Source organism: Rana temporaria, chromosome 12 (genome assembly GCF_905171775.1).
Source record: "Rana temporaria chromosome 12, aRanTem1.1, whole genome shotgun sequence".
In the NCBI taxonomy this organism is placed as follows: Eukaryota; Metazoa; Chordata; class Amphibia; order Anura; family Ranidae; genus Rana; species Rana temporaria.
Window position 1 is genome coordinate 109,041,608 of NC_053500.1, and position 27,497 is coordinate 109,069,104.

Genomic DNA, 27,497 nt, shown 5'->3' on the forward strand with positions numbered 1-27,497 from the left:
GGCAGATCCTGACTTGACAATATTTGCCCACTCTTCTTTGCAAAAACCCTCCAAATCTGTCAGATTGCGAGGACATCTCATGTGCGCAGCCCTCTTCAGATCACCCCACAGATTTTCAATCAGATTCAGGTCTGGGCTCTGGTTGGGCCATTCCAAAACTGTAATCTTCTTCTTGTGAATCCATTCCTTTGATTTGGATGTATGCTTTGGGTCATTGTCATGCTGAAAGATGAAATTCCTCTTTATGTTCAGCTTTCTAGCCGAAGTCTGAAGGTTTTGTGCCAATATTGTCTGGTATTTTAAACTGTTCCCTTTACCTTAAAAGGCCCCTGTTCCAGCTGAAGGAAAAAAGGCCCCAAAGTATGATGCTGCCACCACCATGCTTCACTGTGGGTATGGTGTTGTTTTGGTGATGGACAATGTTGTTTTTGCGCCAAACATATCTTTTGGAATTATGGCCAAAAAGTTCAACCTTGGTTTCATCAGACCACAACATGCTTCCCCACATGCTTTTGGGAGACTTCAAAATTTAGCCAGGCTTGGTGTTTTTCTTTTGTAAGAAAAGGCTTCCGTCTTGCCATTCTACCTCTTAGCCCAGACAGATAAGGAATACAGGAGATGGTCACATGTACCACACAGCCAGTACTTACTTGCCAGATATTCCTGCAGCTCCTTTAATGGTGCTATAGGCCTCTTGGCAGCTTCCCTGACCAGTTTTCTTCTCATCTTTTCATACATATTGGGGCAACGTCCAGGTCTTGATAATGTCACCATTGTGCCATATTTTCTTCACTGTGTTCCATGGTATAGCTAATGCCTTGGGAATTATTTTGTACCCTCCACCTGACTGAACCCTTTTAACAATGAGATCCATCTGATACTTTTGGAAGCTGTCTGCGGAACATGGCTTTTGCTGTAGGATGCAACTAAGAAAATGTCAGGAAAGACCTACTAGAACAGCTGAACGTTATTTGGGGTTAATCAGAGGCACTTTAAATCAGGGTTTGACAAATTTGCTTAGAATCTAGGAGCCAGCTAAATAAGCTAAGAGACAGAAATGCGCCCCGTATCGCCGAGGTCGCGCGCAGAAGCAAACGCATACTTGAGTAGCGACCGCATATGAAAGCGGTGTTAAAACCACACGTGAGGTATCACCACTATTGGTAGAGTGAGAGAAATAATTCTAGCCCTAGACCTCTGTAACTCAAAACATGCAACCTGTAGAATTTTTTAAACGTCGCCTATGGAGATTTTAAAGGGTAAAAGTTTGTCGCCATTCCATGAGCAGATGCAATTTTGAAGCGTGACATGTTGGGTATCAATTTACTTGGCGTAACATTATCTTTCACAATTTAAAAAAAAATGAGGCTAGCTTTACTGTTGCGTTTGTAAGACCGCTGCGCAAATACGGTGTGACAAAGTATTGCAACGACCGCCATTTTATTCTCTAGGGTGTTTGAATAAAAATATATATATATATATATATATATATATATATATACATATATATATATATATATTATAATGTTTGGGGGTTCTATATAGAGGGAAGGAGATGGCAGTGAAAACACAGGGGAAGCTCCATTAGCATTGCTGGTTGTCTTGTCTGTCATACCAATGGCCACCACAAGATGGCGCCAGATCACAGAAGAAAGCATAGGCCTGCAGAAAGCCGCTGCCTCAATTACTGGCCGGCGCGGCCCGAATCGATCACTCGGCGGAGGAGGTGGGGGGTGCACAGAGACACAGGATGGGGTATCCTGTGTCTTCGTGCGCCCCCACCTCCCCCGCTGTGCCGGCCGGTAATTGAGGCCGCGGCCTTCTGCAGGCCTATGCTTCCTTCCCCAGGCGCCAGGTTGCTGATTCTAGTCGCAATTGCGACCTGGCGCCCGGATTTCGACGAACCCTGCTTTAAAGGATGGAAGGTGTGTACTGACTTCTACTTAACATGAGTGAATGTAATTGCTTAATTCTGAACACAGCTACATCCCCAGTAATAAGAGGGTATGCACACTTATGCAACCATGTTATTTTTGTTTTTATTCCAGATTTCCGTTTTTTATTTCCAACTGAGTTGTACAGTTTATAGGTCACATTAAAGGTGGAAAAAGTTCTGAAATGATTTATCTTTGTCTATTTTTTTTACACCACAGAACCCTGACATTTTATATCCACTGTATATTCTTTTATTAGTATTGTGGTGCTTTTAGGCATTTCAGAATATGACATATACTTGCCTGGCTGTCAGTTGTGTACCCTCCTCTCCCTGACCACTCGCATGTTCTACTTGGACAACCTGAGAATCATTCTAAATAGTAAAGCACAGCTGTCATTCGCTTATTCCTGAGGCATCTGGTGGCTGATGCATGGTCAGCTATGAATCTACAATGTTTGTTCACAAGTAGCAATGTATCATTGGCTCTCTGTAAGGAAAAAAAAAATCCTGTAAGTGTAGCTGTCAAACGATGCCCTGCAGATTCATAGCTGGCCATTATGCATCAGCTGCGAGATGCCTCAGGAATGAATGAATGACAGCTGTGTTTTATTATTTGGAAAGATCCTTAGGTTGTCCAAGTAAAAAATGTGAATGTCTAGGGAAGAGGTGTACACAATTGACAGCCAGACACTTGCTCATCTTCCCTAGGTACATTCATGTCATAGTATAAAAAGGCGGCTCCATGCCTAAAACCCTGGAATACTAATAAAAACACATAATATCTAATGCAGTAAAATGTACTGCAGGTTATAAAAAGAAAAGCTCCATTAACTACTTACCACCCAGGCCAATTCTGACACTTCTCTCCTACATGTAAAAATCATAATTTGTTTTGCTCGAAAATTACTCAGAACCCTCAAACATTATAAATATATTTTTTAGCAGAGACCCTAGGAATACAATGACAGTTGTTGAATTTTTTTTTATGTCACATGGTATTTGCACAGCAATTTTTCAAAGGTGTGTGTGTTTTATTTTTAGGAGAAAAAAAAACCACTGTCGTGATTTAAAGCAAAAAAATATTTACCCCAATTATTTTGTATAATGTGAAAGATGAGGTTTTACGGCAAGTAAATGGACCCCCAACATGTCGTGCTTTAAAATGATCACTGCGATACCTCACCTGTGTGGTTTGAATGCCGTTTACATATGCTAGTGTGACCGTCGTATGTGTTTTACTTCCGCATGTGAGCAGGAGGGGACAGAGGCGAAAAAAAAAAAAAATATATATATATATATATATATATATATATATATATATATATATATATATATATATAAAAAAAAATTACACTCCCCCCCCCCCCCCCTTTTTTTTTATCGCTGTAATCAATGTGAACCTTCCTTGTAATAGGAATAGGGCATGACAAAAAAATCTATCTCGGGCTTCCCAGCAAAAAAAACAGCAGTGTTTACATCTGTCTGTGCCGAAAGTAATGTCATGACTTCACTTCCGGCCTTTGAGGGTCATAGAGATGGCCAACTCTATGGTAAACTGCCTCCAGGGGATTTAATCCCAGATTGCAGGGGCAGCCCCAGAGAAAAACACCAGATGGTGGCGGGAAGGGGGGATGTCCCCTCCTGTAGCCTGCAAAAACAATCAATCGGCTAAACAGCTGATGGATTTTACATTACAGGGAATCGGCTGCTGAAAAAAGATAGCTGCAGGCATCATCCAGATATTGCCACTTCAAATCCCTGACGTTAGGACGTCAACCCGGTTAGTGTGGTAGTGAATCGCCAAACAGTTGGGCCCCTGCATGATAATAGCATGATGTGCTAGTATGCATCGCATACTAGTACATTATTAACTGCTTGCGGACCAGCCGCCGCATTTATACGGCAGCAGGTCGGCTCAGCTGGGCGAGAGCACGTAGCTATACGTCACCTCGCCCAGCAGCCAATAGGGCCGCGCGCCCCCGACTCCCGTGCGCGTGCCCGGCAGGCGCGATCGCCGCCGGGCACACGCAATCACTCGTTACAGAGCGAGGATCGGGAGCTGTGTGTGTAAACACACAGCTCACGGTCCTGTCAGGGAGAGAAATGCTGATCTTCTGTTCATACAATGTATGAACGGAAGATCTGTCATTTCCCCATGTCGGTCCACCCCCCCCCTACAGTTAGAACACACCCAGGGAACATACTTGGCCCCTTCCCCGCCCCCTAGTGTTAACCCCTTCATTGCCAGTGGCATTTTTATAGTAATCCAATGCATTTTTATAGCACTGATCGATATAAAAATGCCAATGGTCCCAAAAATGTGTCTGAAGTGTCCGCCATAATGTCACAGTACCGAAAAAAAAATCGCTGATCGCCGCCATTACTAGTACAAAAAAAAATTAATAAAAATACCCCCTATTTGGTAAACGCTATAACTTTTGCGCAAACCAATCAAACGCTTATTGCAATTTTTTTTTTTTAACAAAAAATATGTAGAAGAATACGTATCGGCCTTAACTGAGGAATAACTTTTTTTTTTATATATTTTTGGGGGATATTTATTATAGCAAAAAGTAAAAAATATTCATTTTCTTTCAAAATTGTCGCTCTATTTTTGTTTATAGCGCAAAAACTAAAAACCGCAGAGGTGACTGATCCTTTAAAGCAGATTAAACAGTGCTTGTGTTGTGTAATCTGACCCTCTCTAAACTGTAAAAAACCTGGTTGAACCTGCCACTCCCTGTATTCCCCTCTGCGCTGACCTCGAAAATCAGGGCTGCTGAGCCCTGGCCTCCGTGGTCATCGTACGTCCCTTCATCATTCACAGCCCAGCTCTCCTCTCTCCCTCTACTCCCTGCCTGTCAGCCAGCTCCATGTCTGTTTTTCTGTCTCCCCATTCCCGTCGCTATTAGTACATTAAAAGTTCACAAAATGTCACTGCCAGAACCTCTAATATGTAGCACTCTGTATAAGTATTTTATAAAAACGAGCGTTGCAAATACAGTTTTAGCACGATCTTCAGACCAGTCACGTGACTCGCAGCCGGTCTCCAGGGATACTGCAGGAGGGACTGAGTGGCCATGTGATCTCCCTGGCTGACGTCAGAGGGAGATCTAGGGCCCTCCTGCAGAAGCCATATATCGGATGTGTACGGCGGCCGCGAGTCATGTGACCGGCCTGAAGATCGCCCTAAATAGGTATTTACAATGCTCATTTTTATAAAAGATTTAGTGTGCTATGCCAGGCTCTAATAGAGGGGCTGGCATTAATTTGCACATGTGGGTTAACAAACCCTTTAAATACAAACACCCTCCTCGCTTCCCCTGGTCCCTGCTGCACTTAGCTGCTGTAAATGCCATCTTCAGACACCCACACCAGCCAGTATAATGGACCACACAATTAAAAACGTCACCATGCAGCCCCGAAGGCTGGTTACAATGACCATCAATCAATTGGTAGCTTTGCCACATGACCATGCTGACCAATGATAACCTTGTCTTACTCCTGGGATGCCCTTCTGGGAAAAAGGCTTTGGCAGCCAATACATCAGTCATTTATTTTACCGTTCGACCAGAAGGTTGAATGAAATTTTTTTTTTTCATCCAATTCCGCCATCCACACTCTGTGTGGATGGGGGAATCCTCCTTCCTGACCCTTTGTATACTAAAGGCGGGGAGACTTCCCCACCATCAGAATACTCTGGTCAGTGTCGCTGGCTATAGCTGGCAACACTGATCGATTGGGAAAAACCTGACAGGGTGTTTGTACAGAAGTCGATCGACAGCTGCTTACCTTTTTATTTGCCTAAGTTTTGGTATATGAATGGAAATGTATAACAGATAAAGTAAATGTTCTCCCAGTTTTGCTGCAAAAGTGTAAATACAATTTAAACCCTCACACATGCACTCCACCCTTCCTGACGGTGCCTGCTTTTATTTCCTCCGCTCAGGGTTTATCACACCTACTTTGATGAAACAGACACATTCATAGCAGCAGCTTAGTGCTGTAGAGAATCAACACTGCTCATCAGACGTACGTTGTTTGGTGATCTGCATTAATGGGCCTAATCTTCCTACATGTTACATAGAGATCTAGTGAAAATGTCTCATAAGCCTTAGTGGCCCCCCATTTACAGTGATGTAGAGTCTCCCCCACAAATGTCATGGTTCATGAGCCTCTGACTCCCCTTCCATTGACAACTCGGAACAAAGCACTGAGGCAGCTATCAAATGGTTTCCTGTATATTTACAGAGAAACTTGAAGGGTCTGATTCTTGGCTTCTGAAGTTACTCATGTAGTTATGTTTTGACTAGTGACATTCGCTATTACTGGGGAGACACAGTACAAAAACACTTTAAGTACACCAACCTTTACAAATGACACATTATATTGATCAATAGGGCATATGTCACTATAACCAAATCAGTTTTTCGATTTGAAAGAACTAAAATGTCAGTTTTTATTTTTTTTGCTGCTTGTAACCCAGTTGGGGACATTTTCCCCATATTTTTTTCCTATTTCTGTGACACCGGTACAAGAAGGGAGGGTTGTGGTAGTCACCAGGAAAGGAACAATAAAAAACTGTTGGTTCTAACTAGGGTTGTCCCGATACCAAGCATTTCCCCGAGTACTTGTACTCGGGGAAAATGCTCCGATACCTGACTCTCCTTCCATGCTCCTGTGTCCCCCCCTCTGTGCCGCTGCCGTTCTGCTCTCCCCTTCCGTGCCGCTGCCGTCCTCTTTTCCCCCCCTCCGTGCCGCAGCTGTCCTCTTTTCCCCCCCTCCGTGCCGCAGCTGTGCTCTTTTCCCCCCCTCCATGCCGCAGCTGTCCTCTTTTCCCCCCCCTCCGTGCCGCAGCTATCCTCTTTTCCCCCCCCTTCAGTGCCGCAGCTGTCCTCTTTCCCCCCCCTCTGTGACGCTGCCGTCCTCTGTTCCCCCCTGTCGCTGCCGTCCTTTGTTCCCCCCGTCCGTGCCGCCGTCCTTTGTTCCCCCCCCTCCGTGCCACTGCCGTCCTTTGTTCCCCCCCTCCGTGCCGCTGCCGTCCTTTGTTCCCCCCCTCCGTGCCGCTGCCGTCCCTTGTTCCCCCCCTCCGTGCCGCTGCCGTCCTTTGTCCCCCCCTCCGTGCCGCTGCCGTCCTTTGTTTCCCCCCCCCCTCCGTGCCGCTGCCGTCCTTTGTTACCCCCCATCCATGCCGCTGCCGTCCTTTGTTCCCCCCCATCCATGCCGCTGCCGTCCTTTGTTCCCCCCCATCCATGCCACTGCCGTCCTTTGTTCCCCCCCCCTCCGTGCCGCTGCCGTCCTTTGTTCCCCCCCATCCATGCCGCTGCCGTCCTTTGTTCCCCCCCATCCATGCCGCTGCCGTCCTTTGTTCCCCCCCATCCATGCCACTGCCGTCCTTTGTTCCCCCCCCCTCCGTGCCGCTGCCGTCCTCTGTTTTTCTTCCCCCCTCCGTGATCTGTGTCCCCCCTTCATGATCTATGTCCCCCCTCCATGTCCTCCTCCGCCCCCTCTGTCAGGATGGAGAGCGGCGGTAGGAGCCGCTAATCCCAGCTCCTACCTTTTCTGTATGAACAGAGTCAGTGATCCATTCATTTCCAGTGCAGCTGGGGAATATGTGTCCCTAGTTCCTTTCTCTGTCTTAAAGGGGAGATGTCAGAGGTCTGTTAAGACCCCTGATATCTCACCAAAGCCCCCCAACAGGGCTAATTAAAAAAATAAAATGTAAATAATAATAGAAAAAAAAACACACTGACAATCCACTACACCCCCCCCCCCTAAAAAAGAATAAAAAAAAAATCACTGTAAAAAAAAAAAAGTTAAAAAAAAATTGTGTAAAAAAAGAAAAAAAAATACTGTCAAATGACATTAAAAAAAAGTATCGGTATTCGGTATCAGCGAGTACTTGAAAAAAAGTATCGGTACTTTTACTCGGTCTCAAAAAAGTGGTATCGGGACAACCCTAGTTCTAACCCCTCCCCTCTCCAAATGTGGTTTTCTTTGCATTGTTAATAGTTGCTCTGCGCTTCATTATGTCACTTAAGGTGCATTCACAATCCTCCCCTTGCAGGGATACCTGTGATAAACTGTAAGGCCCCTTTCACTCGGGGGCTATACCATCGGAATAGCTGCGGGATGCGGCCGCTAGTATTAACCACCGCTAGCGTCCGAAAAAGGGTTAATACCGCCCGCAAAGCGACTCTGCAGAGGCGCATCGCGGGTGGTATTGTTTTAAATGGGAAGGAGCGGTATACACAGCGCTCCTCTCACCGCTCCAAAGATGCTGCTTGCAGTAGATTTTTTTTTCTCTCCTGCCAGCGCATCGCCTCAGTTTCCCATGTGGAAGGAATAGGACAGTAACCTGTGAGAGAGACTATTGAGAGACCCTGGGCAGGGTTAACAGCCACAAGCGAATGTGATCTCTGTAACAAGAGATCCATGGAAGTCGGTAAGAAGATTTACAATAAGAGGTGGAGGAATTACATCTATAGCTCTTGGCACTTTCTTCTTGGGTGTTAATTCGTCTTGAAGTCACGGATACTCCACTTTAAATGGACTTTATTTAAGTTTGTTGGAATATTATTTATTATTCATTTAATGATATTTTTACACAGCACAAGTGATTTTGCCTACTAGTCACATTATTGGCACATTTTGGTGTTGCATATTGTATTAACACAGTGACACATCCGTTCACAGTCGATTGTTTTTACAATCTCTTTTTCACGTTTAAATATTATTGATTGGTCACTAATACGAGTTGTCGTAGTGCAGCGCAGCTTTAAATTTTTGTTAATTGTTGTCACTCGCATGTGATCTCTCATGCAGGAGTCACATGCAAGTGATCGGGCCTGGACGCAGGTAGTCAGTTTTCAGGGCAGACTCTCGTATATGATTGCTGCATGGGTGATTGCATGCAAGTGGTCCCGATTCATTGCAAGACCGCATCCTATTGCTTTCAATGATACTGCCTTTCGCAGCTGATTTCAGGAACTCCCCCTGCGGTTCTCACGTTGGAGGCATAGTGCATTTCCAGGTGTGAATGCTCGCTAAAAGTTCAGCTTGGGTAAAAAAAAAAAAAAATAGTCCATAGCTTTGTTGCTGCTGGATTTAAATTGAGTTGGTCTGAATGTATTTCAGGCCGGCCATTCACGGAGCAAATTTCTTTCCTGCAACAATGGGTTTCAGGAAAGAAATTTGCTTAATTTTCCACATCAGACGGTGTTGATGTGGGAATCCCTCCCGCTGGGCCATTGTCTTCTCCCGGCGGGGGAGGCCGTCCTCCCCATGAGAACACAGTGATTATTGCTAGCAATAATCACAGGTAAAACCTGGCGTGCTGATTGTACTCAAGTTGATCGATTAACTTGGTACATTCAGCCTGCCCATACAGTTCGAATCTGGGCCAGTTCAGTTCAGGAATTTGAACTGTGTGGCCTACCTAAGCCATGCAGAAGAAGTCTTGTATTTTTATCACTGTATACACGGCTTGGCCCAAACAAATGGTAGAGCTGGAATTACACTTTACATAACACCAGTCTCACTTCCAGGTGCATTTCGGGTGTTAGACATTGTTAGAGAGCTATTGTTTTCACTCAATAAGCCTCATCTTTACAGCATAAGCAAATATGGCTGTTCTATGTACAAATGTTTAATTACATTACCAACTTTACATAAAAAAACACAGGAATATTTACACACATTGTCCTTTTTTTCACATCTTAAAAAAGACATTCAAAAGACAATAGGTCCTGTTTAAACTTTCATTCCTTGTTCAGCAAAGACTATGGACTCACAGTACAGTCATGGTGTACATTGATGGAAAACACTTTATGGTTCTATGCAGATCTGTTTTTCTTCCTAAGCCTGCAGTATGACATAATGCATAGGCTTAAAGCGGTGGTTCACCCTAATGAAACATTTTTTTTTTTAATAGCATTAAATTAGGCATAGTAGCGCGAGCTACTTGATTTTTTTAGCCCGGTACTCACTGTGCAATCCTCTATAGAAGATTCCGACTCCCCGCGGGGAATGGGCGTTCCTATCAAGAGGGAGGATGATTGACGGCCGGCTATGGCACGTCGCGCTTCTCCGGAAATAGCCGAAATAGGACTTGGCGCTTCAAGGCGCCTGCGCATTGTCTGTGCGCAGGCGCCGTATAGCGCCGTGAAGAGCCGAGACCTGTTTCGGCTATCTTCGGGGAGCGTGACGTGCCATAGCCGGCCATCAATCATCCTCCCTCTTGATAGGAACGCCCATTCCCCGCGGGGAGTCGGAATCTTCTATAGAGGATTGCACAGTGAGTACGGGGATAAAAAAATCAATACAGGCATACTGTAGCTCGCGCTACTATGCCTAATGTAATGCTCAAATGTTGTTAGTGTGGGTGAACCACCGCTTTAAGCCGGGTACACACTACAGTTTTTTTTTTTTGTGTTGCACGAAAAGTGTCCGCTCTGTTCAGAGCCGCTGTACTAACCATGCAAGGTTAGTCCAGCGATCGCCTCACTGAGCTCTTGTGTTTTGACTGGATGACACCCCCGCTAGAACACTCCGATCAGCGCTCTCAGCCAATGGCAGCCGCTCAGCTGCTGGTTTTCCAGCATACATTTCATACAGATCGGCATACACACAGGCAGAATGTCAGCTGTTTTTTATTTTGAACCAGCAAATGTCTCCCAACATTCTGCCCCTGTGTACGGTGGGCTTTACTGTTCCCAACAGACATTTTAACATTTCCCCTTTATTCAGAACAAAATCTTAATATAATAAAAAAAGTTTTGGGCAGGATATATACTTCAAGGGACTGTAAAAAAAAAAAAAAAATATATATATATATATATATATATATATATATATATATATATATATTTTTTTTTTAAATAACAAACATGTCATACTTGCCTCCACTGTGCAGCTCGTTTTGCACTGTGGCCCCGAACCTGGTCTTCTGGGGTCCCTCTGCGGCTGTCTTGGCTCCTCCCCGCAGGAACTAACCACCTTCATGTGAGCGAGCTTGCATGGTGGTTAGTTTTTGTGGGTGCTCCCATGATACAGCCGGTGGCTACAGCCGCTCACTGTAACACTCGGCCCCACCCCCTGGTGCACCATGTCAATGGCTGCGCTGCTTTCAATCAACCAATAAATGAGCCGACAAGCCTGCCCGAGAAGCCAGCGCGTTCACGGCGCGGGACTTTTGAGGGGTCAGGTAAGTAAACGGGGGGGCAGGGGGGCCGCTAATCCGCAGATGTTTTTTCACCTTAATGCATAGAATGCATTAAGGTGAAAAAACATGTACCGTTACAACCCCTTTAAGCAGGGAAGTGTGGAGAGATTAAGTCAAATACAGAGCTCCCTAATTTAGAAATCTCTATATTTAATATGAAAATACTGTATGGAAGAATACACTTTAAAATGTGGAGGTTGCATAACAAGCCACTAAAGCTACATCATATATCAGTCTTTCTCAACCAGAGTTCCTCTAGAGGTTGTTAGGGTTTCCTTGTGCAATGAGCAACTTCTACCTCTCAGATGATATCAGTGCCCTTTTTAGATCTCTGTAAGGGTTTTATTCCTAATGAACATGAATGCCTAGTCTTTCATTTCTGTCTTTGTGACTGTTGCAGGTTTTTCTGACTTTCTGTCTGGTAAAACCGTTGTCACTGTGACGGTAAGTTAAGGGAAATCTGCCAACTGTCCACTGTCAGATAAAAGTGATCCAGCGGCACTTCCACACATCTCATTAAACAATCTGCACTGCATTAGATTCATTGGAGAAAAGGGGTCCAAAAGATCCCTGATGTCTCATTATAGATGAGAATGCATCCTCTTGGGTTTGATTCATATTGGCACACCTGGATTTTGTGTAAAAGCATGAGAAGGTATCTGGGAAGTGTTAACAATGTGTGTTTAGATGTTACTGCTTTAAACTGGGTGTAGATGTGTTTACATGTACTTAGAGATTCTAATCTTCCTGGGCGCAAAATATTCTCTAAGCGCCGCTAAACTGAACACACCCAAACGCAGTGTGTATGGTACATTTAAATATTTAGATTCAAATTATCCTGAACACCAATGACCCTGGGGACCCTATTTAGAAAGTAAAAAACGAACCTTTACAACCCCTTTAAGGGGAAATGTTCAATGGGGAGACTTGTTCCAGTGACAACTGTCTACAGAGATTTCCCCCACATTGGAATCATATCCTCTTCCTGTTGAGTCTACAGGATAGGAAGTATGGGCAAATCTAATGAGACAGAGATGGCAAACAACTGAAACTGACAGTGTTTTAAAATCTCTTAATGGGTTTGTAAGGCCTCTTTCACACGGAGCGGACCGTTTTTGTGTCCGCTCCGTGTGTGTCCGTCGGCTCAGCGGGGATCCCCGCTGAGCTGTCGGCGGACAGGGCGGTCCCCGCACACAGTGCAGAGACCGCCCTGTCTCTCCTCCGCTCTCCCCTATGGGGAATCGGATGAAGACGGACCGTCTGTCCGTCTTCATCCGATCCGTTCCGCCGGACGCAGATGGTTGCGGACGTTAGCGGATGCTCCATCCGCTAGCGGACGTTAGCGGATGCTCCATCCGCTAGCGGACGTTAGCGGATGCTCCATCCGCTAGCGGACGCAATCCCATAGGGATGCATTACAAGTCCGTAAACGGACGAACGGTCCGTCAATGTGAAAGGGGCCTAAAGGAATTTTTGAATGCAGTGCTGTTTTCATGTCCTCATTGTTCATTTTTGCTCTGATGTTGCTGTAATTCTTCTCTGATCTCCACACTTCCTGGTTGTCTGTTTCCTGATGACCACAGTACTGGGAGATTTCTCTCTGTGGTCACTAATCAAGGAGGTGTGATTACTGTGTGTCTAAAACCCCACAGCACCAATCCGTTTCGTTTTCCAAACCATCACTGCCCTGTATTGGCTCTGTTTCTCTGTACATCACAGAGGCAGGAAACAACATGCAAAAACGAAACTAGAAACTACAGGTACATTATATGATTGATTGATTTTTATCTATTTTTAATTGTTTTTAAAAGGAATCAGTTAACTATTATGTCTCTCTACCCTGTAAACAGTCATTTCAGCATAAACATTTTTATTTACAACTCCTTTAATCTATTCAAAACAGGAAAAAAGTTTTGGCATGCATTCAGATTCACTCAATATCCAACATATACTTATGTATTTTTATGATAATATGAATATATATTTTTGTGTGGATTCATCCCTGATTTTTTTTTTTTTTAGGTTTTGAAAGTGCCAAGTAACCAGTCACCATGGTGCAGAAATACCAGTCACCCGTCCGGGTGTATAAATACAGCTTTGAAATGATTATGGCTGTAAGTATTTGAAAAATGTTTGTTTCTTTTATGTCTTTTCTTTTATTAAAAGGGGTTGTCTACTGATCAGTACAGTACCCTGTAGAAGCTCTTGGCACTCACAAATATATTTGCCGTGCACTATAAAGGTTTTCAAGCTGACTCCCCTAATGATTAAAGTGTGTGTACACCCCAATAAACTTCAGAGCCAAGCATTGCAACCTCCTTTTAGATCTTGGAGTTTAACAGCACAAAAACTTGTTGTGTTATCTCACACACCGCAACAATAATTCTAAATTGTTGGATTGTAGAGGAATTATACATTTAGAAAGGATCATACTAAGAAGAGGGTGGCATCAAGGTCTTTGGCATTTAATTAATCTACACATGGTACAGTGCCATCACATTAAAGGAGGAGTATAGCCAATGCTCGTTTTGGCTGGGCTTCTCCTACAGATCACAGGAATGCAATTCGTTTTGCACTCCTGTGAACCGTTTTCAGCAGAGAGCAAGCCGAAGTCCACTCTCTGCTGACGTCACAGATTTCACTCCAGGCACCGTGTCATCCCAACAATGAAAGTCTGGATCCGCCAGGTGCCTGGATTGATGCAAGGGGTGTCAAATGTAATCGCAGATTCGACCGCGTGCGATTCGGCATTGATGCTGCTACAGCTAAAAATCGATTATTTGGGAATGATCTCATCTATCTGAGCGCCGCGCTATGCCCTGCTCCGCTACTCTAACCGGAGCTGAAAGAGCTGAGCCGTGAGCCCTGCCTTAGTCTCCACACTGAGCCGTGGGCGGTAGCCGCGCCCTCTTTTCCTCCCCAGCCAGTGTTCACAGGAGCCTGTGTGAGGGTGTGACGCGGCTGGTCAGGTGACCGAAGCTCCTGCAAAGCGGAAGTCGAGCCGCAAGAGGTTTCCTCGGCTCTCCCTGGCCAACTGCAGCGGTGTCGCGGTACAGCTTAAACTGCCCGCTGCTCTACACTCGCTCGTGTCAATGGGGACTGAAGCCACCGATGCCTCCACCTCCTCCCTGTTTACATCCAGTGAGGAGGAGGTTCCTGAGGGGGACACGCTGTTCTGAGGTCTGTACCATAAACTTTATGTAGATGGAAGTATGGGAGAGGGGTGCCTATGCTGATTGGGGTCTGCACCAAGTGAGATGGGAGGTGTCTATATGGCGGGGGGGGGTGTATAATGCGGGGGTCTGGACTAAGGGGGGTGTCTATACTTATGGGGGTTTGCACCAAGTGGGATAGGGAGTGTCTATACTGCAGTGGTCTGCACTAAATTGGGGGGGGTGTCTACACTGTGGTGGTCTTCACTAAAATGGGGGGTGTGTATACTGCGGGGGTGTGTATAATGCCGGGGCCTCTCCTGTATCATGTCCGTAGGCTCTGGCCCTCTCTTGTGTCATGTCTGCAGCCTCTGACCCTCTCCTGTATCATGTCTGCAGTCCTGTTGGGGGGTCAGGAGGTAAGAATTGTTCTAGGAGGGGAAATTTGAGGTGTGCTAGGAGTGGTGATTTGCCGGCAATTTGTGTTGAGAGAAGGGAAGAGGATTTGTGCAAGGAGTGATTAGGGGGTTTGTGCTAGAAAAGGGAATACCAGTACAGAACATTTTGCTGACACATAATGCTCATACATCTTGGGGGGGGGGGGGGGGGTTCACCAGTCATCGCATGCTTTTTGATGGACAATTTTACTGCAACTTAAAGGTCTCCTGCCCCGTCAGACAGGGCTGTTTGGTGTGGCAGAGCTGTGTTAGTCTCAGAACTGGATGGAGAAATACAAATCCTTTTTGCAGGAATAATGGCTCCTATTTACAGTATATGATTCAAGCTTTATATTTAGCTTTTTGCTTGGATTTTAGCTTTAATGCTTTTTGTATTGTTTTGAATACCAGGTGAAATTTCCCATAATTCAATGCTTATGTGATGAACTTTGCTAGCTGTGAATGTTCCTAGATTCTAGCTGCTCTTTTCACATGGAAATGTGATTGTTAAAGGACTATGCCTAAGCGTGTCTATTAATATAAACTCTTGTGTGGGCATGCCTAATTCCTACTGTTCTTTTCTGCGATGAGGATTTTCGTAACTCCTATAGCCGAGTTATTTCCGTCCTCGCTGAAAATATTAGAGGCCTTTAGGGTCTTCGCGCTTTGATGTCATATAAATCCTTGATGCAGCCAGGAAAGTAGATTTACAAAGATTTTCAGTTGGTTTTCAGGCTGCAAAGCTTTTTTCTGTAATGATTTGCCATGTAATCTCTTCAGCTGTGGCGATGCATATTTCGTTTATGTTCAGTTTTTGGATGTCTGAGTAGTTTTTTAGCCTTATTTATGGAAAGTGATGTAGTTTTTCTGGATGTTCAAGTACATTATCGTTTAATTCTCACGTTTTCTATGACCTACAAATTTATGTAGCTAAAAAAAAATGTCTCGCCATCCAGGGTAGATATGATTTAAAATAAAGTCGATTTAAATCACTAGTAAAAAGGAATGATTTAAATCAACTCCTCTGACCCGCTGTTGATTCACCTACAGTCCCGTTCACTTTAATGGGATGGCTGGTGATGTGGCAGTGACAAAACAAGGTGAGGGACATGGCAACAGCAGGTGAGTGGATGTCCGCTAACGGGCGCTGCCATGATGGATCTGAAATGACAGGTGCTCTTTAAATCTAAGGACTCATTCTTGCTTGTAGTTAGAATCTTTAATATTTGCAAACAAAATTAAGGTTTCCTATTTAGAATAATAAGCTGTCAGGTTAGGAAAACAGTGATATCCGAACCGATTTAATCATACAGTTTGTAGTGTACATAATAGGAATATTCCTGAACTTTGTTTTATCTCATGGTTACTGGGAAATTGTGTGAATGCATCAATACAGTGCATGTTATTCATTCGTTGTTTGTTTTTTGTTTTATATATATATATATATATATATATATATATATATATATATATATATATATAGAGAGAGAGAGAGAGAGAGAGAGAGAGAGAGAGAGAGAGAGAGAGAGAGAGAGAGAGAGAGAGAGAGAGAGAGAGAGAGAGAGAGAGAGAGAGAGAGAGAGAGAGAGAGAGAGAGAGAGAGAGAGAGAGAGAGAGAGAGAGAGAGAGAGAGAGAGAGAGAGAGAGAGAGATATAGAGAGAGAGATATAGAGAGAGAGATATAGAGAGAGAGATATAGAGAGAGAGATATAGAGAGAGAGAGAGATATAGAGAGAGAGAGAGATATAGAGAGAGAGAGAGATATAGAGAGAGAGATAGATAGAGAGAGAGAGATAGATAGAGAGAGAGAGATATATAGAGAGAGATATAGAGAGAGATATAGATATAGAGAGAGAGATAGATATAGAGAGAGAGAGAGATATAGAGAGAGAGATAGATATAGAGAGAGAGAGAGATATAGAGAGAGAGAGAGATATAGAGAGAGAGATATAGAGATAGATATAGAGAGAGAGATATAGAGATAGATATAGAGAGAGAGATATAGATATAGATATAGAGAGAGAGATATAGATATAGATATAGAGAGAGAGATATAGATATAGATATAGAGAGAGAGATATAGATATAGATATAGAGAGAGAGATATAGATATAGATATAGAGAGAGAGATATAGATATAGATATAGAGAGAGAGATATAGATATAGATATAGAGAGAGAGAGAGATATAGATATAGATATAGAGAGAGAGATATAGATATAGAGAGAGAGAGATATAGATATAGATATAGAGAGAGATATAGATATAGATATAGAGAGAGAGATATAGATATAGATATAGAGAGAGAGATATAGATATAGATATAGAGAGAGAGATATAGATATAGATATAGAGAGAGAGATATAGATATAGATATAGAGAGAGAGATATATAAAATCTCTATCTCTAATCTCTTTTCTAAAAAAAAAAAAAATCCCATACAAAAAAAAAATATACCCGTATATGCCGGTGTATATAAGACAACCCCCTTTTTTTCCCAGTGAAAACATAGGTTTTGGGCTATACTGGCAGTATAAGACTACCCCCCCCCCCCCCCCCTTCTGAGGCAACACCATTTAAAAATAACAAACCGAAACATTAAAAAACACAAAGCAAAAATGCCAGCTACTCATCCAACATGCTGTGATATGTCATACAGTAAATCAAACATTGATAAAACAGACCGAGATCTCTTGAATGCCACACCTCTGGAAATTAGAATTTTCACTAACCAAACCTATACCACTTTTAGGTTACATTCTATGGAAATTGTCCACCAAAATGCATTTAATAAATGTATTAAAATTCACTAGTAATACAACCACCCTCCTGTCCTATGTCCCAGATTCACCTGTTCCTCTTGGGTGCCTGGGACCTAAAAGGCAAACAGCAGGATGTATAGTAGTGGGAGGTGAAGTGTGGTGAGCGATGTATTCTTTTAATGAATACAAAGCCCTCTTGGATTGGCGGAGTCTCTCTCTCTTCTCTTCTCTTCTTTCTCTTCTCTCTCTCTCTCTTCTCTTCTTTCTCTTCTCTTCTCTTCTCTCTCTACTTTCTCTTCTCTTCTCTCTCTTCTCTTCTCTCTCTTCTCTCTCTCTTCTCTCTCTCTTCTCTCTCTCTTCTCTCTCTTCTCTCTCTTCTCTCTCTTCTCTCTCTTCTCTCTCTTCTCTCTCTCTCTTCTCCCTCTTCTCTCTCTCTCTCTCTCTCCCTCTCTCTCTCTCTCTCTCTCTCTCTCTCTCTCTCTCTCTCTCTCTCCCTCCCTCCTTCTCTCCTCTCTCTCTCTCCTCTCTCTCTTCTCTCCCTCCTTCTCTCCTCTCTCTCTTCTCTCTCTCTCTCTCTCTCTCTCCCCCCCCCCTCTCTCTCTCTCTCTCTCTCTCTCTCTCCCCCCCCCTCTCTCTCTCTCTCTCCCCCCTCTCTCTCTCCCCCTCTCTCTCTCTCTCTCTCTCTCTCTCTCTCCCCTCTCCCCCCTCTCTCTCTCTCTCTCCCCCTCTCTCTCTCCCTCCCCCTCTCTCTCTCCCTCCCCCTCTCTCTCTCCCTCCCCCTCTCTCTCTCCCTCCCCCTCTCTCTCTCCCTCCCCCTCTCTCTCTCCCTCCCCCTCTCTCTCTCCCTCCCTCTCTCCCTCTCCCCCTCTCCCCCCTCTCTCCCCCCCCTCTCTCTCCCCCCCCCTCTCTCTCCCCCCCTCTCTCTCTCCCCCCTCTCTCTCCCTCTCTCTTCTCTCCCTCTCCCCCCCTTGAGGGTTTGATGGGGAAATCTTGTATAACTTATATGGTGTATAGTAGCTCCTGTGTGCTACTTTTTAAATGGTATTTATCTCAGTGATACTAGTATCTTAAATGGGAACCTCCATATCTCCCCCCAGTTCTCTTCTACTATATTTGTGACATCTCTTGTCCAACATTCGCATAATTTGCTTATGTCTGACAATGTAGTCCTTAACCAGTTCTTTACCGAGCCATAGTCAAATGACGTCGGCAGGAACCTTCTCTCTCTCTCCGGGTGGACGTCATATGACGTCCTGGGCTTCCCGGCTGTCTAGGGGGCGTGCGCACTTGGGACCCGGTGCGCTTGCCCGTCGTCCGCCGGGCACCCACGATTGCCCGTGATTACAGTAGGACCGTGGATCTGTGTGTGTAAACACACAGATTCATGTCTTGTCAGAGGAGAGGAGACTGATGTGTGTTCCCAGTACAGAGGAGCACACATCGGTCTCCTCCCCTTGTGAGTCCCCGCCCCCTTCAGTTGGAACACACTTTAGGAAACATATTTAACCCCTAGATCACCCCCTAGTGTTAACCCCTTCCCTGCCAGTCATCGGTGCAGTTTTATAGCACTAATCGCTGTATAAATGTGAATAGTCCCAAAAAAACGTGTCACAATAAAAATCGAAGATCGCTGACGTTACTAGTAAAAAAAAAAAAAAAAAAATGCCATAAAACTATCCCCTATTTTGTAGACGCTATAACTTTTGCTCAAACCAATCAATATACTCTTATTGCGATTTTTTTTTTTTTTACCAAAAATGTAGAAGAATACGTATCGGTATAAACAGAGAAATTTTTTTTTGGGATATTATAACAAAAAGTAAAAAAATATTGTGTTTTCTAAATTTTCTGTCTTTTTTTTTTTTGTTTAAAGCGCAAAAAATAAAAACCGCAGAGTTGATCAAATACCACAAAAAGAAAGCTCTATTTGTGGGAAAAAAATTATAAAAATATAATTTGGGTACAGTGTTGTATGACCGCGCAATTTTCATTCAAAATGCGTCAGCGCTGAAAGCTGAAAATTGGTCTGGGCAGGAAGGGGGTTTAAGTGCCCAGTAAAGAAGTGGTAATGCAATGCCGTATCACAAAAAATGGCTTGGTCAGGAAGGGGCTAAAACCTTCCGGAGCTGAAGTGGTTAATCTCAGCCCGGCCATTCAAGCAGCTGGAAAGAGGAAACCCGGAGGCAAGACCAGGTGAAGATAGAAGTGCCCAGGATCAGCGCAGCGCTGAAGGGCTTTGTTTTGACGGGCAAGTACCATAATGCGATAACATCCACTGCATGCTGGCGCATTGTGGCATAAACCTCCTGGGGGCCCCATTAAAAAAAAAAAATATGTGTGTGTGTGTGTGTGTGTGTGTGTGTGTGTGTATATATATGTATATATATATATATATATATATATATATATATATATATATATATATATATATATATATATATATATATATATATATATATATATATATATATATATATATATATATATATATATATATATATATAGACTATGGTTGGAAAAATAACCAGCAACAGAAATAAGTTCTACAGAAAGATGAGTAGCCCAGCCTGGGCCACATTTTGCATTCGAATTAGCAGCAGTTTCATTGTAAAGCAAGATCTTTGTTCCTGCTCTCAGGAAGCACACAAGTGTTTTCGGAACATGCTGTTCAGCACAGTCTTGCAAAGATAAAGCTGGCCTCCCACATTCCTCTTCCGGAACCACCCACAAGCGTTTCCAGGCTGCAAATACTTTCCCGTCACCACTGCACGCATTTGCATGCCATGTCCAATTAGAATCATTTAGGAATGCAGTTTTAAAGGAATTCCTACAGCTAGCACGCAAGATCATTTGTCACAACTGTACAGCTGGTCATGCTGCACACTGGTCTAGCAATGACAATTCATTCACAGTACTGTACATATTTCTTAAAGCTCCACTCCAGGCACACAAGTTCATCCATTTTCTTTACAGATATCCTGGAATATATTGTGGATAATAATATAATAATCCCATCTCAGGTAGTCCAAGATATCATTCTTCAGTCATCCTATTCCCCTAGTGGACATAGGATGATTTTACACATAAGAGGGTCCGGGGATGTCCCGGGTGAGTCTGTCACAATTATTATTATTATTATATATCCACTTGAGCCCCACGCTATTGACAAAAGACGTCAACAGCGTGGTTCTCAGGTGCCAAGTGGACGTCTTTGGACGTGTTCTGTAAACACAGAGCTCCACGTGCTGTTAGAGGAGAGGAGACCGATATGTGTCTCTTGTACATAGACACACAGCATCGGTCACCTCCCCCAGTCACCCCCCTCCCCCCACACAGTTAGAACACACCCAGGCTACACAGTTAACCCCTTCCCTGCCAGTCACATTTATACATGCATTTTTATAGCACCGATCGCTGTATAAATGTGAATGGTCCCAAATTTGTGTCGAAAGTGTCCGATACGTCCGTCGCAATATTGCAGTCCCAATAAAAATCGCAGATCGCCGCCATTACTAGTAAAAAAAAAATAATGAAAAAAAATCATAATTCTGTTCCCCATTTTGTAGGCGCTATAACTTTTGCACAAACCAGTTGCTTATTGCGATTTTTTTTTTTTTACAAAAATACGTCGAAAAATACGTATCGCCCTTAACTGAGAATTTTTTTTTTTTTTTTTTTTTAAATGGGAGATTTATTATAGCAACAAGTAAAAAAAATATCTATTTTTTTTAAATTGTCGCTCTTTTTTTGTTTATAGCGCAAAAAATAAAAACCGCAGAGGTGATCAAATACCACCAAAATAAAGCTCTATTTGTGGGGGAAAAAGGACGTCAATTTTGTTTGGGAGCCACGTCGCACGACCGCGCAAATGCCAGTTAAAGCGACGCAGTGCCGGAAGCTGAAATTTCGCATGGGAACAAAGGGGGTTTATGTGCCCAGTAAGCAAGTAGTTAAATATATTTTTTTCTGTCACATTGTAGAGTAATAGATTTCCTATCATCTGTGCCCAGTCTTGCCACAGAGTTAATCCAGCTCTGAGCAATCCTCTTTTCTTTTTTCAGTGAGATAAACAGACAAGCAGGAGAAAACTTTTGTCCGTCCTTCCCCCTTGCTGTGAGTGACAGGTTATTTACATATCTCATGCACTAGCTGGAGACAGGCATTATTTTTTAATTGCCATCCCCACTCCTTTTCTGAAGTCATGTGGTTACTTTTCTGGATTTTGACTGGATGTTAGTGATCATAGCAGAATTTAGTGTAAGGAATACACAGGAGAAAATGCATGTTGACAAGGGGAGTGTAGAGGTGGGCGGAGAGTCTACTGACATCACAACTCCACCCACCGAGCTCCAGACAACAGATCCACCCACAGAATCTGTAGTTTTTCCAGTTCTTATAACAGACAGAGGGGAGACATTTGACAGGTAAGGATACATGCAGGAGGCATCTATATCCTTACAGATCAGCACTATGGCAGTAGCTTAGAAAGGATGAAAGTGGGTTTACATCCACTTTAAAGCCCCCCCCCCATTTTTAGAGTGCTGGAATACTTTTTATCCAGCGAAGTCTGCTGTGGCTGCTGACATCACATTCAAGATGGTGCCAATCAGCAGTCTTAGGGCTGTAATGTCATCTCTGTGCCTCTCTATTCACTGCAGACAGATCATGACTGGCAGCAGGGTGCGGTATTTGGTTTCCTGTTATGACAGCACCCTGCCATAGTACTCCTCAAGAGCCCTCAGTCCTGATGGACGCAGTCGGCTGGCTATTTGAGTTATGCAAATATAAAAATTCCTCAACGGGTGGATGTCCATCTAGAGGGGGCGGGGGTATCCTAGGCAAGCTCTCTTTACATGCAAACTGCCCTAGAAAATGTGGGCCAAGACCAGTAGGGTTGGGGAGAGAATAGCTAGATGACGCTGGATGTCCTCCAGCCTGGAAATGAGGCAGGCTCTATCTGACTTGCTGCAGCCTCCAATGCATACTATGAGCAGGGCTCAAAATTTCAAGTCCTGAGCCACTAGCCAGGCCTCAAGAGTTACTCGCCACCAGTTGCCCCACCTAATTCATACACTGCCCTGCGCCTAATTGCACCCGTAAACACGCCCTCGTAGATTATCTCATGGAATGACAATGTTTTATGCAGAATCAAGTTACAAAATTTAATATTACCAAACAACAACTTTAACAAAATGGGACAGGGCACTGGGGGCAGACCAGAGGGACAGGGCACTAGAACTGGGTCTCTTCCCCATTCTCTTGCTGTCTCCTCTGCAACTCCCATCCATCCTCTCTCTCTCCCATTCATCTCATCATCAGGAGCCTGTGTGTGCGGCTCCACGCTTGCATGTCCCCACTTCCCCTTTTTATTCAGGCTGGCAGTGAGGAGAGAAGCTGCAGCACAGCGGGAGGGAGTACAATCCAGCGCTGAGATCCACACAACTGCACAGCCATTGACACCATAGCACAGCGCACACTGACGGCGCACAGCACACATTGAGACCAGTCTGCTCACAGTACTCAGGCTAAACTTACATAGAGCACAAGGAGAAGAAAACTGCACAAACTAGAAGGCTGCCGCTGTCATGTCAGGGCAACTTTCAGTGAGTGCTGCACCGGAGTGGTAATTTTTGCAATCCTCCACCTCACTCATTACTTTCTGCTCTCCAGCTACATTGGTCGGGGCCCGGGGGAGGGGGGCAGGCTCAGAGAGGTCATACTGTTGGGTCCCATGGCTTAATGAGAATTGTAAGGAGAGCACCTGTGTACTGCTCTGCCTGTGTGCGGCTCACCAGACTACTTTTCCCGAGCATGCACCTTTCCTCTTCGGCTGCCAATCTCATCGGGACTCTAAGTGTAGGCACAGATTGGAGGGAGATTGGTCATGCAGCCCTGTCATCACTCGCCCCCAGCTTAAATCCACTCGCCAAATGCTAGTAGGCGAGTGGAAATTTTGAGGGCTGCTATGAGACACTCAATGTGCAGTGAAATCGCAGTAAGCAATTTCCATACATGAGTAGCCTGTATAACTGTACAAGACAGAAGGTGAAGCTGGCTGGAATTTAGCGTAACTGGAATGGTAATGTATTAGAATCCGATGGTTTTTATTTTTATTACTGTCTGCGTTTCCGAAGATAAAAAAATTGAAAATTAGAGGAGTAATCGTAAACAACACCATTTACTGTGATGTGGTCCTCATTGCTTCTGTTTATGATTTTCAGTTTATACTGAACTTTCTTCCCCTGCCAAGGCGGCACAACTGCGTTCTTTAATGTGACCCCATTCAGTCAAGGAGAATAAGTGCCCAGAGTGACGTGCAGCATAGCCAAGTGAGCAGTGGAAGGGAGAAAATAAGCTGCATGGGTAATAGAGCTCCAAATAACAGCTTCTGAACGATACACCAGTCTGTACCGAGCATGATGCCAGGAGGGCCAGTGACAGCTCTGTGTGGATGGCAGAAAAAAACAGCACAGCTTTAGCCAACTCTTAATTTAGCTGGAATAAAAGTAATGAAATGCTTGCATTGCCTGTGCCAGTAGAGCACACTTCGTTTAATGTGGCTGCAGGCTTTCTATTGACACCAAAGGCTTTCTTTTGTGTCGGACTTTCTCTGGTGTGGTTATAGGGCATCGTCATATGAGAATTCAGGCCGCAATCTCTTCCCAGGGCCACATTTGTGTACAAAACCGCTCCTGGAAGGGATGATGGTTCAGGGCAAAACGAGCATTTTTTCGTATCTCGCATACCAGCACTGGAGTGGGCATTGCTACCTCCAGCATTGGTTTGGAGCCCACATAACTGTTTCCTTTAGGCCATCCTTTTCAAAATAGAAAAGACGATTTTTCTCAAAGTGGATGTACCGTATTCCCGGCGTATAAGACAACCCCCTAATTTTCCAGCTAAAAGGTTGGTTTTGGGATATACTCGCCTTATAAGTCTGCCCCCTTTCGACTCGCCTCACTGTGCCCATTGCCCACCTCACGGTGCCCACCTCACGGTGCCCACCTCACTGTGTCCACCTCACTGTGCCGATCTCCATATCTTATTCCTGTATGCAGAGTCAGACTGCGGGCGTCCATTGTTCAAAAGCCACGCCTCCTCCTGTTCTGTAATAGGCAGAACACTCAGTTTCCCAGCAGAGCCTGTGTTCAGTGTTGTGACGAGAGGACGTCCGTGATAGGCGGAACACTGAACACAGGCTCTGCTGGGAAACTGAGTGTTCTGCCTATCACGGAACAGGACGAGGAGGCGGCGCGACTTTTGAACAATGGACGCCCGTAGTCTGACTCTGCATACAGGTACCGGCGTATAAGACCACCCCCGATTTTTTGGGGGGATATATTTAAGTACCAAAGGTCATCTTATATGCCGGAAAATACGGAAAACCCTCCATCCACCCAGTGAAGTGAACAGCCTCAGATGATACACAGGGATGAACCAAATCTCCCTACATAAGTTTTACATCCATATCCGCTGTCTTCACATTTATATACCGTTTAGAAAGTTCAGATTGTGTTAGGAAATTTTCTGTTTAACACAGAGTGTGATGTCTGGGCATACAGCCAAGATGGCTAACATTGCTGATTGGAGGAATGACCCACACCCCCTCTCATCATAGGCAGAGACTCTCAGAGGTCTTTTGTAACAGGGCCAGCTCCCTGATAATCTAATTATAGCAACCTCCCTGGACAGAAAAGTCGGGCTGATTTTATCTGATGTGTCCAAGAATTTGTCAGGAGTTATTAGGATTTTAAAAGAGAAACGGGTCAAGAGAGAGCTGTGGGACATCTCTTTGAAGAGAGATAAAACACTGCAGATATATGTGCCCAGCTCAAATTTCATACATCCACTTTAAATAAGCCTTTGAAAATATTAAAGCTAAAGTGGATCTAGGTGTCCAATTGACGGATAGATGGGATACCCTTTACGCAGCCAACTTCCCCCCCTTGTTAGCCACAGTGAAAAATGACCTGGCCACTTGGACTAAGACGGCCTTTACCTGGCTGGGGAGGTTGGCTGTAGTGAAGATGAATATCCTACCGCGCATCCTGTTTTATATGCAGATGCTGCCCATGTCCCTTCCTAAGGTTTTTTTCACTCAGGTGTCCAGCCTGATTTCTAAATTTATTTGGAATGACCGGAAGCCGAGAATTGCGTTTCGGTTGCTTACACGCCCGAGGGAGGTGGGGGGCCTAGGTCTCCCTGATATTCAGAGATACCACAGGGCGATTACTCTACAGCGAATACTCAATTGGCGTTTTCACGCTGCCACCAAGGTTTGGGTTCCCATGGAAAAGTGCATGGCGGGTAGGAACCTCTCTTATGCCCCTTGGCTGTCCCGGGGGGATAGGGGATTGTCGGACGCGGTCTCCCCACTGACGATCCAGACTTTGAGGATCTGGGACCGGCTCAATGCTAGGTTGGCGTTGGCCCCTCCCGTGTCCTCTCTGGCCCCATTGGGCGGTTTCCTGTGGTTCCCACCGGGGGAGCAGGCGGGTTTCTTCGGGTCATGGGTGGACGACAGTAATGCTAGCTGTGGTACATTGTTACGAGACGGCAAGCTTCTGCCCCTGGAGACACTTAGGGGGCGGCATGGGTCCTTTCCCATGGACTTCTGGCGCTACAGACAGCTTCACCACTTTTTTGAGACCCACGGGGACTTGATCAGGGACACCTCTACACTCACAGCTTTTGAACGCCTCTTATTGAAGAGGAGCCGATTCCCCACATGATCTCTGAGCTTTACCGCCTGCTTAGCTTTGCGACCCCCGCGCGGAAGCCCGCTTTTGTTCGGACCTGGGAACGAGACTTGGACACGACTTTTACCCCCGGCCAGCTGACGCAACTATACCAATTCACCCGATCTAGCTCCATTGACTCCAAGACCCAAGAAACAAACTATAAATTGCTGTCGCGTTGGTACCGGGTGCCTGCGGACTTGGCTAGGATTTACCCTTCGGTGTCTGACAGGTGCTGGAGGGGCTGCGGCCATAGGGGTACGCTCTTACACATCTGGTGGGACTGCCCAGTGATAAGGCCTTTCTGGTTGGATGTACAGTCCCAGATTAAGGACATACTGGATCTGGACGTCCCTTTCTCCCCGACTCACTTTCTGTTGCACATTCCTCCCATGCCGGCGAGCCAGTATAAACGCAGTTTGCTGCCTCATCTTTTGAACGCAGCAAAACGGCTGCTTCCAATATATTGGAAGCGCCCACAGGTTCCCAGCAGGGAGGAGTGGGTTCACAAGGTTGATGAGATACGGGAGGCGGAGGACTGGATTGCCACATGTAGGAAAACCCGGGAGCGCTACTCTAGCACCTGGTCAGCCTGGACGACGTATTTCTTGGACTCGAGACTTGTCTCCTCCAGTTTGGATGTGGCATTGTTGGAGTTAGCAGACCCCTCCCTTAAGCAAAGACCTCGGGCCCCATAACCTGCAGCCCTGCCTTTGGTTGGGCTGCTTTGCACTTCTTGAGTGTCGTTTATTTTTTTAGTTGTCATCATTACGTGGAGGAGGTGGCTAGTGGCGCGGGGGAGGAGCTGGATTTCTGGTCTCAGGTACGTTCCTTCTAACTCTGCCTCCTCCCTGGGCCGCCGGGGAACCCCCCCTCTTGTATTATCTGGGTAGATGATTGTGTGCCACCTCTATATTCTAAGCCGAAAACTTATGGGTACAGTATAGGGGAGGTGGCCCTCGTCTTGGGACCGCTACCTGGTTCCCCAGTTGGTTAGTGATAATGGTAAAGCTACCAAGTCCTGGGGAGACTATGTGCCCCCCCTGTTTTTCCTTTTTTTTATTTTTTTTTCTGTTTGTTTCTTGTTTCTTTCTGCATTTCTGTTTTGTTGGTAAATATGAAAAACAGATGGCCTATTGTCTGCTGTGAGATGCTTATGACAACACATGTTGTGATGTAATATCATGCCGTCCACAAATAAAGATTTTACAAAAAAAAAAGCTAAAGTGGAACTCAAGGCTGAATCGAC

At 44.8% G+C, this 27,497-nt stretch overlaps 1 protein-coding gene across 3 annotated transcripts in view; it reads left to right on the forward strand.

Annotated features, from left to right (window-relative positions):
* Positions 1–27,497, forward strand: part of SEC14L1 (SEC14 like lipid binding 1) — a 96,989-nt gene that overhangs the window by 22,846 nt on the left and 46,646 nt on the right. For all 3 annotated transcript variants that reach the window (XM_040330128.1, XM_040330130.1, XM_040330129.1), the window contains exon 3: positions 13,182–13,273. In XM_040330128.1, the coding sequence (XP_040186062.1) occupies positions 13,211–13,273 (63 nt within the window). In that variant the 5' untranslated portion in view covers positions 13,182–13,210. The remainder of the gene's footprint in view (positions 1–13,181; positions 13,274–27,497) is intronic.